We start from the raw sequence: 13,544 nt of genomic DNA on the forward strand, positions 1-13,544 counted from the left end.
CACTGTCTTGTGTAACGGCTCAGAAATTTGCTCTGTAGAACCTGCAGTAATGCTTAATGTGTTTACAGATGTTTCAGTCGACAGTCTTGATGTAAGACTGAGAACTATTCACGAACGAAGGGAGGCTGCCGGTGCAGTGGGAAAAATGGATGATGACAATGATGAAGATGAAGTAGAAATCATCGAGGTCGAAGAACCATTTGAGACCGTTCCGATGCAAGATTCTTGTCTACAGGTATTTTGTCACTTAAAAACAGATTTCCGTACAACGAACGGTGAATTTAAAATGTTTATATGGCTACATTTCTTTTACCTTCATTTTTATTTTGTTTTTCGCGATATCTGGTTGGTTCGGAAAGTTCTGACGATGGATTCATTGTGATAAACTGATTTATTTTAATTTGAGATTACGCAATACATATCGTCCTTGGGCAACTGGACTCTTTGTCATTTTCTGTACAGTTCTTGGAAGCTTCGCTGAATTTTTTTTTTCTTAATTTGTGGTGTGGACTGAATTATTAAATATTATTTAGGCAAGCTTCTGCTTCAAAGGGTTACGTGCGTTAAATGGTGTGCTGTAGGTAACCGAGGAAGACATAGCACTCTGCATGGGCGAGATTGAGAATCCTTTGCCAGAAGTGGACCAGGAGAGTAATGAGGAACATCCCTTGCGAATCCTAAGTCAAGAGAACCTGACAGTTGTCTCAACATTTACTGGTACGTGAGATTTTAATTACATAGTCTGTCATTTGTTTATGACATAAGTATACATAATAAGTTGTATAATATTTATAGTTTCTTCAGAGGTGCAGCGAATGCCGTGTTTTAACTCGCGTATAATTTGAATTTCAGACTCGATGTCTGTAGTGACGGACCTGGAGCGGATGCTTCCTCATCATCAGTTCGGGCACTCGGAGGGGACGTTACCTAACCACCGACCATACAGCCTGTATGAACTACCAGATGATTATATAGGCCGAACAGAACTGAGGTTGTTTGACGATGGTACCAGTGAGAACAAACGACAAACACCCGATCTCATATCGAATCAAACCAAGTTTGAACAACTGGCCAGATTGCATGAGATGTATAAGACAAAACTCGCCAGAGCAAACGTTACAAAGACACTGTCGTCAAATTTGAGCCCCTCCCTCCAGTATCGTCCTCCGTCCAGGTGTCAGTCCTTATCTATGTCTGACATGTTGTATGGTTCTGGTAATCCTGACAGCAACTATACCAGCGTCGTTGCTGGCGCTGGTGGTGGTAGCATCTATAGTGAACCAGCTTATAACGTTCATAAATCTCTACGCCAGAACCAAGCTAAGATATGTGACAACTGTAAGATGAGTTTTAGCCACACAGGAAATGGAAGCAGCTGGTACCAGCCACTGATGACTAAAACCACCTGGGAACACATACCAATGCACCATCCTCTGGGATCAATGGTCTGTGATTCCGTAAACCACCGGTTCTGTAGTAAGTACCTCTTTATTTATGTTATGTGTAATTATCGCACTCTAACTCCGGTGACGTCGTTCGTCGGGGGTTATGATGTCACGTAGATGCCAGCATGGCAGAGGAACTTGCTGTGTTGTTGCTGGGAAACGAACCCAGGTCATCCAGCATGTAACATGGTCATCGCACTGTCCGAGCTACCTTGCTCCTTTAATTGTGCCATATATTTTTATGAAAATAGATATTTGAGAAAGTAATTAATGCACACCTGAACAATAAGGTGAACCCAGAGAGTAGCTCTGGCAGAAAATAAAAATAGGTATCTTGAATTTCGTAACATGGTCGGAGTTCACATTAACTGTATATAGATACGTGTCCTTTCATTGTCGCTCAGTTGTCTGTAATTTAAACTTGTCTTGAGAGTCTGCAATTCTTAAAGTGATCTTTGTGTAAACATACTTTAGGAGGTGGGTGTAATATCTCATCACTGCGGCATCCAGACGGTGCGTCGAATCCAAATCTGAAAGAAGAAGTTGAGAGAGTACCAGGAAATGGCGCTTCCACATCTGATCATGAAGAAGAAACATCTGAGCGGCGGAGCAAGTGAGGGCGCATTATGAAACAATGTTATAATTTGTGTTGCATGTATTTTTAAGGTGCTAGTCATACCTAAATGTCAGTTTTGCTTAAATTCCATGGATCCATAAGTTAGTCATGACAATAGGATTTGGAATCCGTGGTATAACAGCCCTCTGAGAGCCAAAGCCGACTAGGTGGCTGCCGGCCTCACGTTCACATGCCTAAGCAGAGGTGAACGATCATCCAACCAGATACAGGATGATGTGTGGTCAGCACGACGAACCCCCAGCCATTGCTAGCTTTCCTGACCGGATTACGCTACTCATTGTAGCTCCCCAATTTTCTCACGATGCTGGGTTGGCACCGGTCCCATACACTGGTCGAAAGCTCATGAGAAATTTCTTTTCCCCTGAGACTCGAACCAGCGCGCAGTCCGTATCGCTGGTCCGAAGCATGATGCCTCAGACCGCGCGGCTTCGGCGCGGGATTTGGAATGAGTCATAATAATAACAATTTTGTTCTGTTAGGGAAGCCATCTCCTCATGCATGTTCGTAAGCTCCTGAAGCCAAGGGTAGTAAGGTTTGATTATGCTTCTCGCAGGAGTCGACAGACACCAAAGCAGGAGGTGCGGACTGTGACAGGCAAGGCTCATGACGAAGAGGAAGAAGAGGACGAACCCCCACCAGTACTTCCCCCATCCCTTCCTCCTGCTCCTTCTTCTACTCGTCTCCATCGCAGGCTGTTTGGGGCCAAGACAGGCACCCGTCATGCTAGTCCCAGATCCCCGTGCCCGGCAATAGGGCCCGAAGGTTACGACAGTGGTCATGACTCTAGCAGTCCCAGGTATGCCAGGCAGTCATTCTTTCGTTGGAGGTTAAGGTAGCGTTACGTTAATAGTTAATACTCAATTTTAGGCAGTAATTTTTCTTCAGTTCCCATTCTGGGATGATAATGGATGATTTTTTTTATCTTGTATGCAAAACACGAGGGTAATTAAAGGTCTTTGTTTTTACTTCTGTAAAAATATTTTAATTTTTTGATCAGCTCTAAAGAAATTTGAGAGTCAACTTGAATCCAAGGCAATATGCGATCCTCCCCACTTACAAGTGACTGTAAATTTTAGGCGTTTCTCAGATTCGGGTCAAGAGATGGCTACCTTGGTTATATGGTTTTATATATATTTTTTTTTCGTTTACCATTTAAAAGAGCAAGTTTTTGTCATTCTGTTAATGGTAATTCTCTTGTCAACTTTAAATATTCATAAATATTTTGCGCATGGCTTCGGAAGACAACTTAAAAGCGACAGGTAGTGATAAATGTAAGCTTATAGGAAACTGCTCCTTTTGATTGACATGCATTTTGCTGTTGTCATATACTGTTAAATTAATTTAATAAATGCAAATTATGATGATATTACAGAATATATAAATGTAACCAATTTAAAGAAATGTCAATAAATTATTGTGGATCTCATTTTGTCCATTGTACTACTTTGTTTTTGCCGGGATCCTTCGCCCTTCTGCTCAGTGACTTAATATACCCACCCAGAAACTTACTAATATTCCCGTTCTTCCCAGTCGAGGGAAACGAGGCTTATGACACCATTTCTGTGCGCCTTGTTTCCTCTTTGCTAATAAATTTTGAAATATTACTGTTGTGCCAGTGCAAACCACGACTACTAGTAATTTTTAATTCCGCGCCTTAAGATATCGGCTGTGTGTGTGTGTGATAACCAGTTTTTGGACAGCGATGGATATATATATAAAATGTTCAATTTTTATTTTAGTAATTTTTGTGTGAAATAGCAAATGACGTGGTGGCTGTACTTTTCGGTTTGACGATGAAAATGGCTAACGAATAAGAATACGAATTTTGGAATGATACTACATAGAAATCTCATACGAAATGTGAATTTTTATTTTTTTATATGAAGACAAAATATAATGGTTACACAAGCCTCAGAATAAAAACTTTCAGGTTTTGGAAGTACGTACTACAGGTAATTTTTAAGAAAGTTACTTTGCGAGGTCATTATGTAATAGGCTGACCTTCAAAATAATTTAAAGCATAAAAATTTGTTTTAGTAACTTTAATATTCATCGTATTATTCTTTGTTCCTTGGGTATTACTATTGTGGATGTATAATAAGAATTTTGTTAGAAAATTCAGGGTACGACAAACATCGGTATGTTTCATTTTGAAGAACTCGGAGAAATAAGGTCATTATTACAGGAAACGTAAGAATAAAGTATGTAATGAATCTTTTAATCTTTATTGTACAGGATGATGCTGTTACGCGCAGGAAGCCGAACCGTGCATAAGCACTGATGATGACCCGATAAAGATTAAATAATTGTCACATACGAATACTACATTTGCTCAAATATAATATAACATAACTATTAACCCAACTGAGTGGTTAAATTAATTGGATATTACAATCATCCCTTAATTTATGTTTTCTCCTTTAACATTAACATGGAACTCTGTATTCATGATCCACGCGTTATCCACCATACAAATGAATTTGTCATATCGTGAAAGCCGTAAGTCTCGTCTTTCTCGCAGCTGATTGCCCTTTTTTTAAAAAAATCTTTTAAGATACAATTCAAGTCCACATTTTTTGACATGGTATGCGCTCCTGTGTAGTTTGAGGTCTTGTAATCAGCTGACCCCAAAGAATCTTACCAAATGTTTAAAAGGACTACAATTTTAGAATTAATTCTGAATTGGAACAAGATACAAAGCCTAATCCACAAACACTAAAACTAAAAATAAATAAGACATTAAGATGTTGTTTTTTGTTGTTGTAGCACTGTGGTTACTAGTGTTTCTAGGAACATATCACTTTCATCTCCAAGGTAAACTACACAGTGTCACAACCCTTGTATTACGGAGGCTACCGGACAAGACTTTAACTCTCGGATTAATGGTTTAGCAGTACAGCCGCGATGCATGGCAGTTGGACTGCATGGATGATAAAGGTTAAAGTTGTAAATTGCTGATTTTGATTCTTGCTTACTTCATTATTTAACAGTCCACGCCCCACAAAGGCATCGCAGTTGGCGTCGTGTTTGCCCGGAGTACTGAGTGGAAGAAGGCCGGCCGCCGCCGCCATCTTGTCGGCCGTGCAGTGCGAAAGCTCAGGTTATGAGAGCATTGTGAGGGACAGCGAGTGTTCAAGTTTTGGTTCCAGCCAGGATTCTGATCCAGGTGAACCGCATGACCCAGGCGGTTCGAAGAAAGGTGCGTATTGAAATTTGGTTCTGGAACATATCATTCCCCATTTCTCTGTATGATACACATATGTTATGATTAAGTCTTAACTATGTCACTTCTTGTTGTTATTCGATAATATCTGTTAGAAAATGCTTAAAATGTAATCTCAGAACATGCGTCATTACCGGATTGATAATTACTCTGGGTCCGTTTCTAGCCACTGGGACTTTGTAAGACTTAAGACTCCTTCTGTTGATGTATTGTGCTATTCACTCTTCTCAGGTCTGATACAAAATATCTGTGGATACTTTCAGTATTATTCTGTGAACCCTTATTTTATATTGTTAATTATGTATTAATTTTACTGTCATAGAACCAAAATATTAACTTCATTATATCACAGTGTATGAAAATCTGTGACAAAGTTATGTCGTAAAATGTAACCGAACAACTGTTCATTCCAGCTCTAGTCTTGATATTGGTTAACCTACCCTTGTGTGTGTGTATGTGAGGGGCAGTCAAAAAGTTCCCGTAATTGTGGTATAGCACGGTAATGGTAGGACATATGGCAACGCTTACCTAATCACCTTCAAAGTAGGACCCTTGCGCACGCACACACCTCGCTGGTTGTGCAGCAATTCCTTGCCGAGAAAAGCATTCCCGTCATCACCCAACCACCATACTCTCTGGATCTCGCTCCGAGTGACTTCTGGCTGTTCCCTACTCTGAAAACGGGCCTCAAGGGGACGCGTTTCGCAACCATGGAGGACATCAAATCGAACACGATGGCCGAACTCCGGAAGATTCCAAACGGTGCTTCCGACAATGGCAGGATTGATGGAGCAAGTGTGTGTGCGCGCAAGGGTCCTACTTTGAAGGTGATTAGGTAAGCGTTGCCATATGTCCTACCATTACTGTGCTATACCACAATTACGGGAACTTTTTGACTGCCCCTCGTACAACCACCACCATATATGTCTACATGGACAACTTAACAGTTACTGTACTTTATCTCTGTACCTGTTTTTGAATGATTAGACGGACAATCAGTTTGGTTTTCCTGCGTTGATTAAAAATGCTATTTGATTGCTTCTACTGTAGGGTCATTGGTTTGTTGGATACAGTTCCCGTGCTGCAGTATTGTAGAGAGGACGTGGAGCGGCTGGAACGCCGCTGGACGGAGGCACAGGGGCGGCGGATCAGAGAACTGAGGGCAGAGCAGCAGGAGCTGAAGCAAGAGTTGGCAGCAGCCAAGACCCGACTACTCATTCCTTCCACGAGGTGGAGCTACGAACGTAAGTGAGTTATCCTTCTTTCATTCCTTCTGTATGTGAAATTGTAGCGTAATATAATATACACTGTACTACATCTGTATTTATGTACTAAATAAGAAAGATGTTTCAACTATAAGATGTCTGAAGAACAATGTACAAATTATGCAATAGAATTACACTGTAAAATTTTTGTGGTTATTATTGAAATACCATTTTTGGACATAACAAAATTTAACAAAATTTTGACATGTGCATTATGGTCTTTCATGCATTTCATTTTAAGTCTCCATTCTCTATTATGTCTGACAATAACTAAGGAAAGAAGAAATTAAACTAAATGAAACGTACTCTCACAGCTTCCATTCAAACATCTGCTACTGAACATTTTTCATAAACTTGGTAAAATGAAAATTGTAATACGAAAATATGAAAAATAAGCTGGGAGTAGAATTTTTTTTGGTGATATTTTGGGTTTTCAAGCTGATGAATGTGAAGATCGCTGCCTTCTTAGAAATTACACCATGTGTTCTTTATTTACATATCCATAATTTTTTTAATACTGTGCATGTAATTCTTTTATCAGCAAATTCATTGAATATCAGTGTAATGTTTAAATGTCTCATTTAGATTACAAGTTGTAGAAAATTGACCCGTGCATGTTAATCTAGATTTTATATATCAAAAAGACATTGTAGTGCTTCGCTGTCATAAGTGCAGAATTTTGTAAGTTTCATCTAACTCCACAGAGCACATGTACATTTTTCTATCTCACTGCTACCGCCATTGCTACTACTCCAACCAAAAGCACCCATTGCACTGCTAAAGGTCGCGCGAGTAGTGGTGGCACCTAAATGCGCGACGTGTTAGCCGAGACAAGGGAGTTCAGTAGTAGTGGGGGTCACACAGCCTCAGCTGCAGTGACGCACCGATCTAAACACAGCTAGAGCTACAAACCAACTGAAGCTGACACCCCTCTAGCGCGTGCTTCGGACGGGTCCATCTCGTCATCATCTAGCTGTCAAGGATTTTGAGCCTTGTGACCCATTCCAGGAATCTTTTTAAAGGGGGCCCTTTGTTTCTTTTTTACTTTCAAAATTTGATGTGGCAATCTGTCCTTGTCCATTCTTCGTACATGTTGGATACAGTTCCTTCTGTATCTGTGGATTTTTTCCAATATTGGCTCTGTCTGTAGTTCTTTGTGGATGACGGTCATTTCTTTTATGATCTCTCCATGTGTATTTGGCTGTTTTTCTTAAAAACTTCATCTCTGCTGCTGCAATTCTTGATTTGTCGCGTTGTTTCATTATCCAGGTTTCGCATCCGTAAAGAAGTGTAGGTATGGCCAAGGTTTTATATATTTTCAATCTAGTTTGTGTTGGGGTTTTAGAAAGTTTAAAGATTTGATTAATGATGCCTGTAACTTGTAAGTATTTAGATAATTTTGATGGGAGATCTTTTTCTGTTTCATACGATACCGTACATCCAAGATAGTTAAATGTGTTTCCTTTGCGCAAGTGCCAGCACTTCTCGTGCGACCTGTACAAGCAGGTAGCACATTTTCGTTAACCTCGCTTCTTTCTCCATGATGTAAAATGTGGTATTCTCTTCTTTGCCTTTTCCTTATCAAACAGCGTTAGTGACTCTATGGTGTTGAAATTGTTGCAGTCCATGTGGAAGCAAGTATGGACTGCAGGGATCCAAGCTTCCTGGAAGCTCTGGTTCAAGAGACACAGATTCTACAGAAACGTGTTGAAGCCTGTAAATCACACATTCTCATGGTTACCTGCTTTGATGCTGTTCTCAAACAGCAAGACTAAGTTGGGCTCCAGGAACAATCGTTTGCAGTTTGCAACTTTATCTTGCTGACTGTAATAAATTGTAATCATTGAGCACTAGATGTTTGTGCTTTAAAATGTGTTCAGTTTGTTGTTTGCAGGGAAGTAAGTCACTTCTCTTTCAACATCCTTGTACAGTATAATTCAGTATGTCTTAATTTTTGTTCAAATCTTAAGTTTATACGGTATTTCAAATGAAATTCTGAAATATACATTTAAATACGTCAGAAGCACGTGCTCTATCCTCCTTCATCATTATCCCCACCATTGATTTGTTGTTAAATAAACTTAAATAATCTCAGAAGCTTAAGAACAACCAGCGAAATTTACATTTCGTGTTTCGTTCTGACCTTAAATTTATCACTACAGTTGATTCTGAAATTCAACAGTTCGTATTTTGAAAGCCTGTAAATCAGAAATAACTTTGAGTTTATTGGGTGGAATATGCAAAGAAAATACTCGTAAAAGCAGTCTTTTCACGGCTTAAATGAACATTGAAACAAAATGAATCCTGTCATTTGGAAAGACATGACAGTCTTATAAGACAAGAAAGTAAATTAATTACATTTGCATTTCTGAACAGAAAATTTACAGAGCTGTTTATTTTAATAACTTTAAGAATTTACTTGAAAAAAAAGCTATTGAGTGTATTTTAGTAATTTTCTACACCATGAGTTAAGAACAATTGGCAGTGCACGAGGGCGTGAATAGATTGGAGAGTAAAATATCGGTCGTGTTTCACAGCTTATATTGGGTCCAACTGACTGAGCATCACAGTAGCGTAGAGTGAAAGGAGACAACCCGCCCCATGTCTGTTTTTAGAGAACATTTTCTAAAGAGCTGATTTTAGCCTGAACATCTAATAAAGTCTTTTGTGTGAGGGTTGTCCATGTTTTTACAACACATCGGCCATTGTATTTTTGTTAGTAGATGGTAAGAATATGGGGAGTCATGTAATAAACGGCAGTGAGTGACAGAAACTTTTATCTGTTTAAGAGTGAATGTTAATATTTAGCTTTTTGGAAAGGATCCTATTCCCATCTTCATGAATTAATCTTGTTAGACTGATGTGACTCCATGTATTGGTATAGGAACCTAAATACACATTACAGCTGGAAATGTGAGGTTAGAATTTCTTCTGTTTTTCTTTCTTACGAAGTCCACAGTATGGGAAACTTATCTTTGTACCTAATTTTACAGAAAGGTAGAGTTCAAGTACTTTAAATAACCGAATATTTATATATATATTGAAATACAACACTTTTATGGAAGAACTTTTACATAAAAATGGCCATTAGTAAAATCAATGTCTATGTCATTTTTATTCTTGAATAATTTACAACAGCCATTTTACTTTGTTCTGATAAGAGTTAGGGAATTTCTAAAACGATGAACTAACTCTGAATAATTTATATTGAATTGATTGTTTATTTAAGAAACTGTATATTTTTCATAACTTTTATGCAGTTCCCTTTTTTGACACACATTTTCTTGCACTTATTATTGCGAAATGTTCTTCTTGGTGTCTATATATGTAAATCTCACGTCCATTTCTAGAGTCAAATTCTGTTAAATTGTAATTTAAAAGAATTATGCAAAGAAATTCTTTAGTCCCCCGTGCTATTTATAATGTTCAAATAGTTTTTTTCTATATTTGGAACTTTGTATTACCAAAAATGTCATGGAACTGGAATAATAATTTAGTAAAATTTTGTATATAATTGATGCAAGAACAATCATTCAGTGGCTTTTCTGATGTTTACGAAAGATTGTAAAGGTTACACGAAACAGCACTGTCTGTACAAAGGCACATTTTACGTCTCGTTTGCGCAGTTAGTCATTTTCCTTGTGCAAGATAATAGTGAAACCAGAATGTAGTTTAATAATTTGGATAATTTTTTTTTTATATTTTGCTTTGATGATGATGATGATGGGCGATGACAACAAGTATAACTACGAGATGGGACATACATACTCCTTTGTGTGCACTGAAATTCCAGTGGCATTCTTTGTTCCACACCTCAGCAGGTTACGTTAATAACCACAGCGCAAAGGAACTGTAGCAATGTTATCCAGGGCCATTATATTGAGTCAGCAATGACCTCCAATCCCATTTTTGCAACATTGTTTTTCCAACAACTAACCCAAGTCATGCAGGTTGCCAAGTTCCTAGGAAATATATGACACGTGGATAGGCCCATAAGATTTTTATCGCACACTCTAGAGAGCGAAGGACACCTAAGATTGTAAAGGTGTTATCGATACTGGAATTAATTAAGTTTCTACATGTGGTCTTTGCAAATTTTGGTTTTGAATGTTCCTAGTTCATGTCAAAGAATACCCCATATAATGTCAATGTAAATATCTTTCTCATAAGTGCAGCAACAGAGGGCAGGCAATGTAAGAACATGAGTGTATTTTTTCATGATAAAATTAATTTAAAAAGTCTTTTAACTATTTATGTTGTGATTCAAAGGGAAAAAGTGAATCGTAATCTAAAGTACATCCTTTCGTATGTACGTAATCTTACATTTTAAAATTGTTTTCTTTCTTCTGCAAATATCCATTTTATTTGTTGCAAACAAATTCTTGAGAGAACACTGTAAATTTAAAGGGCCTTGACTTTGAGTTACAAACCGAATAATAAATGCAATGACACGTGAACAATATTTAATGTTAATAATGATATCTAAGTGACTTCAAAGAAAACACATCTTCATTACAATTAATGCTATTTAAAGAAATGGTCTGTGTTTATTATGAGAATCATAAGAAATCCATATATACATGCTGTGAACAAAATGGACAGTTTTAAAGCAGGTGGCACATGTAATTGCTATGGGGCTTAAACTAACTAACTAGTTGGCTTATGGAACTGTAAGGTTCATCACCGAATTAACCAAAGCCCTCCACCAGACCCTGTCCTGGGCCACCAAAATCCAGGCTCCTTCAAAATCTATCTCCCAAAAATCCCACCTGAGATTGTCCTCCCATCTACGACTACGTCTGCCAAGCGGTCTCTTCCCCTCAGGCTTCCAGACCAATACCCAGTGCACACAAATTGCCCCATCCATGCGCACAACATGCCCCGCCCATCTCACTCTTCCTGACTTAATCTTGCTATGGGGCTTTCAAGTGTCAAAGAAGAAATATTAATAAAAGATAACATTTGATATTTACATGCACTTACAAGCATACAAGTCAAGTGTTATTATGAGAACTGGTCAATACTGGACACAGTAACTTCAACACCTGGCATCTGCCAGACTTTGCCTCTGCCTCAACCAGTCTATGCTGATATCGTTCTGTGCCTCACCCGGCTCTGTTTGACACGTTCTGTGCTTCTCCCAGTCCCTGGTAGAACCGGTCTGTACACCACACAGTCTAAGCTTGACTCGGTCCACGCATCACACGGTCTCTGCAACACCTGGCATCTGCCAGACATTGCCTCTGCCTCAACCAGTCCCTCCGATATCGATCTGTGCCTCACCCGGCCCTGTTTGACACGTTCTGTGTTAAACCTGGTCTCTGCTTCAACTGGTCTGTGCCTAGCACTATCTCTGATTGACTGACTGTGCTTCACACTGTGCGTCGAACCAGGTCCTTGCAGAGACAGGCCCGGCACAGATCGGGTAATAGATAGACGGTTGGTGCACAGCCCTAGACCGGCAGAAACCGGGTGCTTCAGAGACAGGTTGCGGCAGAGACCGTATCATGTAGACAATGGTTTTGGTAGGTAGACTTTAGCAAAATTTTTCAAAATTCTCGAAAAATGCAGGAAAATAACCAAAAGGCTCACAAAACTAAAAAATTAAAAAAAATTCCGACTTCACACTTTTTCTAGAAATTTTTTTTTGTCATTTCCGCTCTTCACACCATGTATAACCATTTTTAATTTTTTCAAAATTTTAAAATCTTTCAAAATTTTCGAAAAATCAAAAAATGATGGAAATTGCCTGAAAAGCGCACAAAACCAAAATTTTTTGAAAACTTTTGAAAAAAATTTAAGTTGAAATTTTTCAAATTTTTTTGGTTTTGTGCGCTTTTTGGACAATTTGCAGCATTTTTTGATTTTTTTGAAATTTTTCAAAATTCCACCACCTGATGCCTTCTAGACCCGGTCTCTGTCGGACTGCTTTTGATGTACTGTGTCTGACGAATGCGGTCTGTGCCTGACTCCGGCTCTGCACGAACCGGTCTCTGTAAGACAGGGCTCTGACGTGATGTATCTCACCCAGTTGCTACGTTCCTCGGTGACTGCACCGACCGGCCTCTGCAGGACTGATCTCTGCATGTCCGTGACTTCCTCATGTGTTGCCTGCAGCACCTGGTCTTGTCAGAGACATCACGTCAGAGCCGTCTTACAGAGACCGGTCCGTGCAGGCCCGGAGTCAGGCACAGACCGCATTCGTCACACACAGTACATCAAAAGCAGTCCGACAGAGTCCGGGACTGGAAAATGCTGCAAATTGTCCAAAAAGCGCACAAAACCAAAAAAATTTCAACTTAAATATTTTTTTAAAAATTTTCAAAAATTTTTGGTTTTGTGCGCTTTTCACGCAATTTCCAGCATTTTTTGATTTTTCGAAAATTATGAAAATTTTCAAAAAATTTTCAAAAGGTCTCCTCAAGAGATGCATGGCAGTCTCGCTGAATGCCACATCCTGTCTCTCTCGGACTCGGCCTCTATCTCATCCAGTTGCTACGTGCCTCGATGACTGCACCAACCGGCCTCTGCAGGACTGATCTCTGCATGTCCGTGACTTCCTCATGTGTTGCCTGCAGCACCTGGTCTTGTCAGAGACATCACGTCAGAGCCCTGTCTTACAGAGACCGGTCCGTGCAGAGCCGGGGTCAGGCACAGGCCGTCTGTGCAAAGACCTGGTTCAGCAGAGACCGGGTGAGGCACAGCCCGAAACAAGCAGAGAAGTGTGAGACAGAGTGAGGCGAAGTCACAGAAAATGGGAAGCACAGATCGGGTGAGACAGAGACCGAGTCAAGCATGTACAGGCTGTTGCACACACCGCATCAAGCAGAGACCGGTGAGGCACATGACGAGTGACGCAGAGACCTTGTTAACCAGAGACGGAGTCAAGCAAGCAATTTTCAAAAATTGTCGAAATTTTAAAAAAATTAAAAATGGCTGCAAATGGTGTGAAACGCGAAGAAAACTAAAAATTT

General features: G+C 39.5%; 1 protein-coding gene across 1 annotated transcript in view; it reads left to right on the plus strand.

Annotated features, from left to right (window-relative positions):
* Positions 1-11,032, plus strand: part of LOC110834177 (uncharacterized) — a 327,297-nt gene extending 316,265 nt beyond the window's left edge. Inside the window, exons 13-20 of the mRNA XM_087349345.1 lie at positions 69-235; positions 582-717; positions 853-1,476; positions 1,920-2,058; positions 2,636-2,878; positions 5,073-5,281; positions 6,379-6,549; positions 8,194-11,032. Coding sequence (XP_087205471.1) covers positions 69-235; positions 582-717; positions 853-1,476; positions 1,920-2,058; positions 2,636-2,878; positions 5,073-5,281; positions 6,379-6,549; positions 8,194-8,345 — 1,841 coding nt within the window. The 3' untranslated portion in view covers positions 8,346-11,032. The remainder of the gene's footprint in view (positions 1-68; positions 236-581; positions 718-852; positions 1,477-1,919; positions 2,059-2,635; positions 2,879-5,072; positions 5,282-6,378; positions 6,550-8,193) is intronic.
* The last annotated feature ends 2,512 nt before the right edge of the window (positions 11,033-13,544 follow it).

Source organism: Zootermopsis nevadensis, unplaced genomic scaffold (assembly GCF_977971745.1).
Source record: "Zootermopsis nevadensis isolate Lab colony 2312 unplaced genomic scaffold, Znev_1.0 Znev_ptg000016l, whole genome shotgun sequence".
Lineage (NCBI taxonomy): Eukaryota > Metazoa > Arthropoda > Insecta > Blattodea > Termopsidae > Zootermopsis > Zootermopsis nevadensis.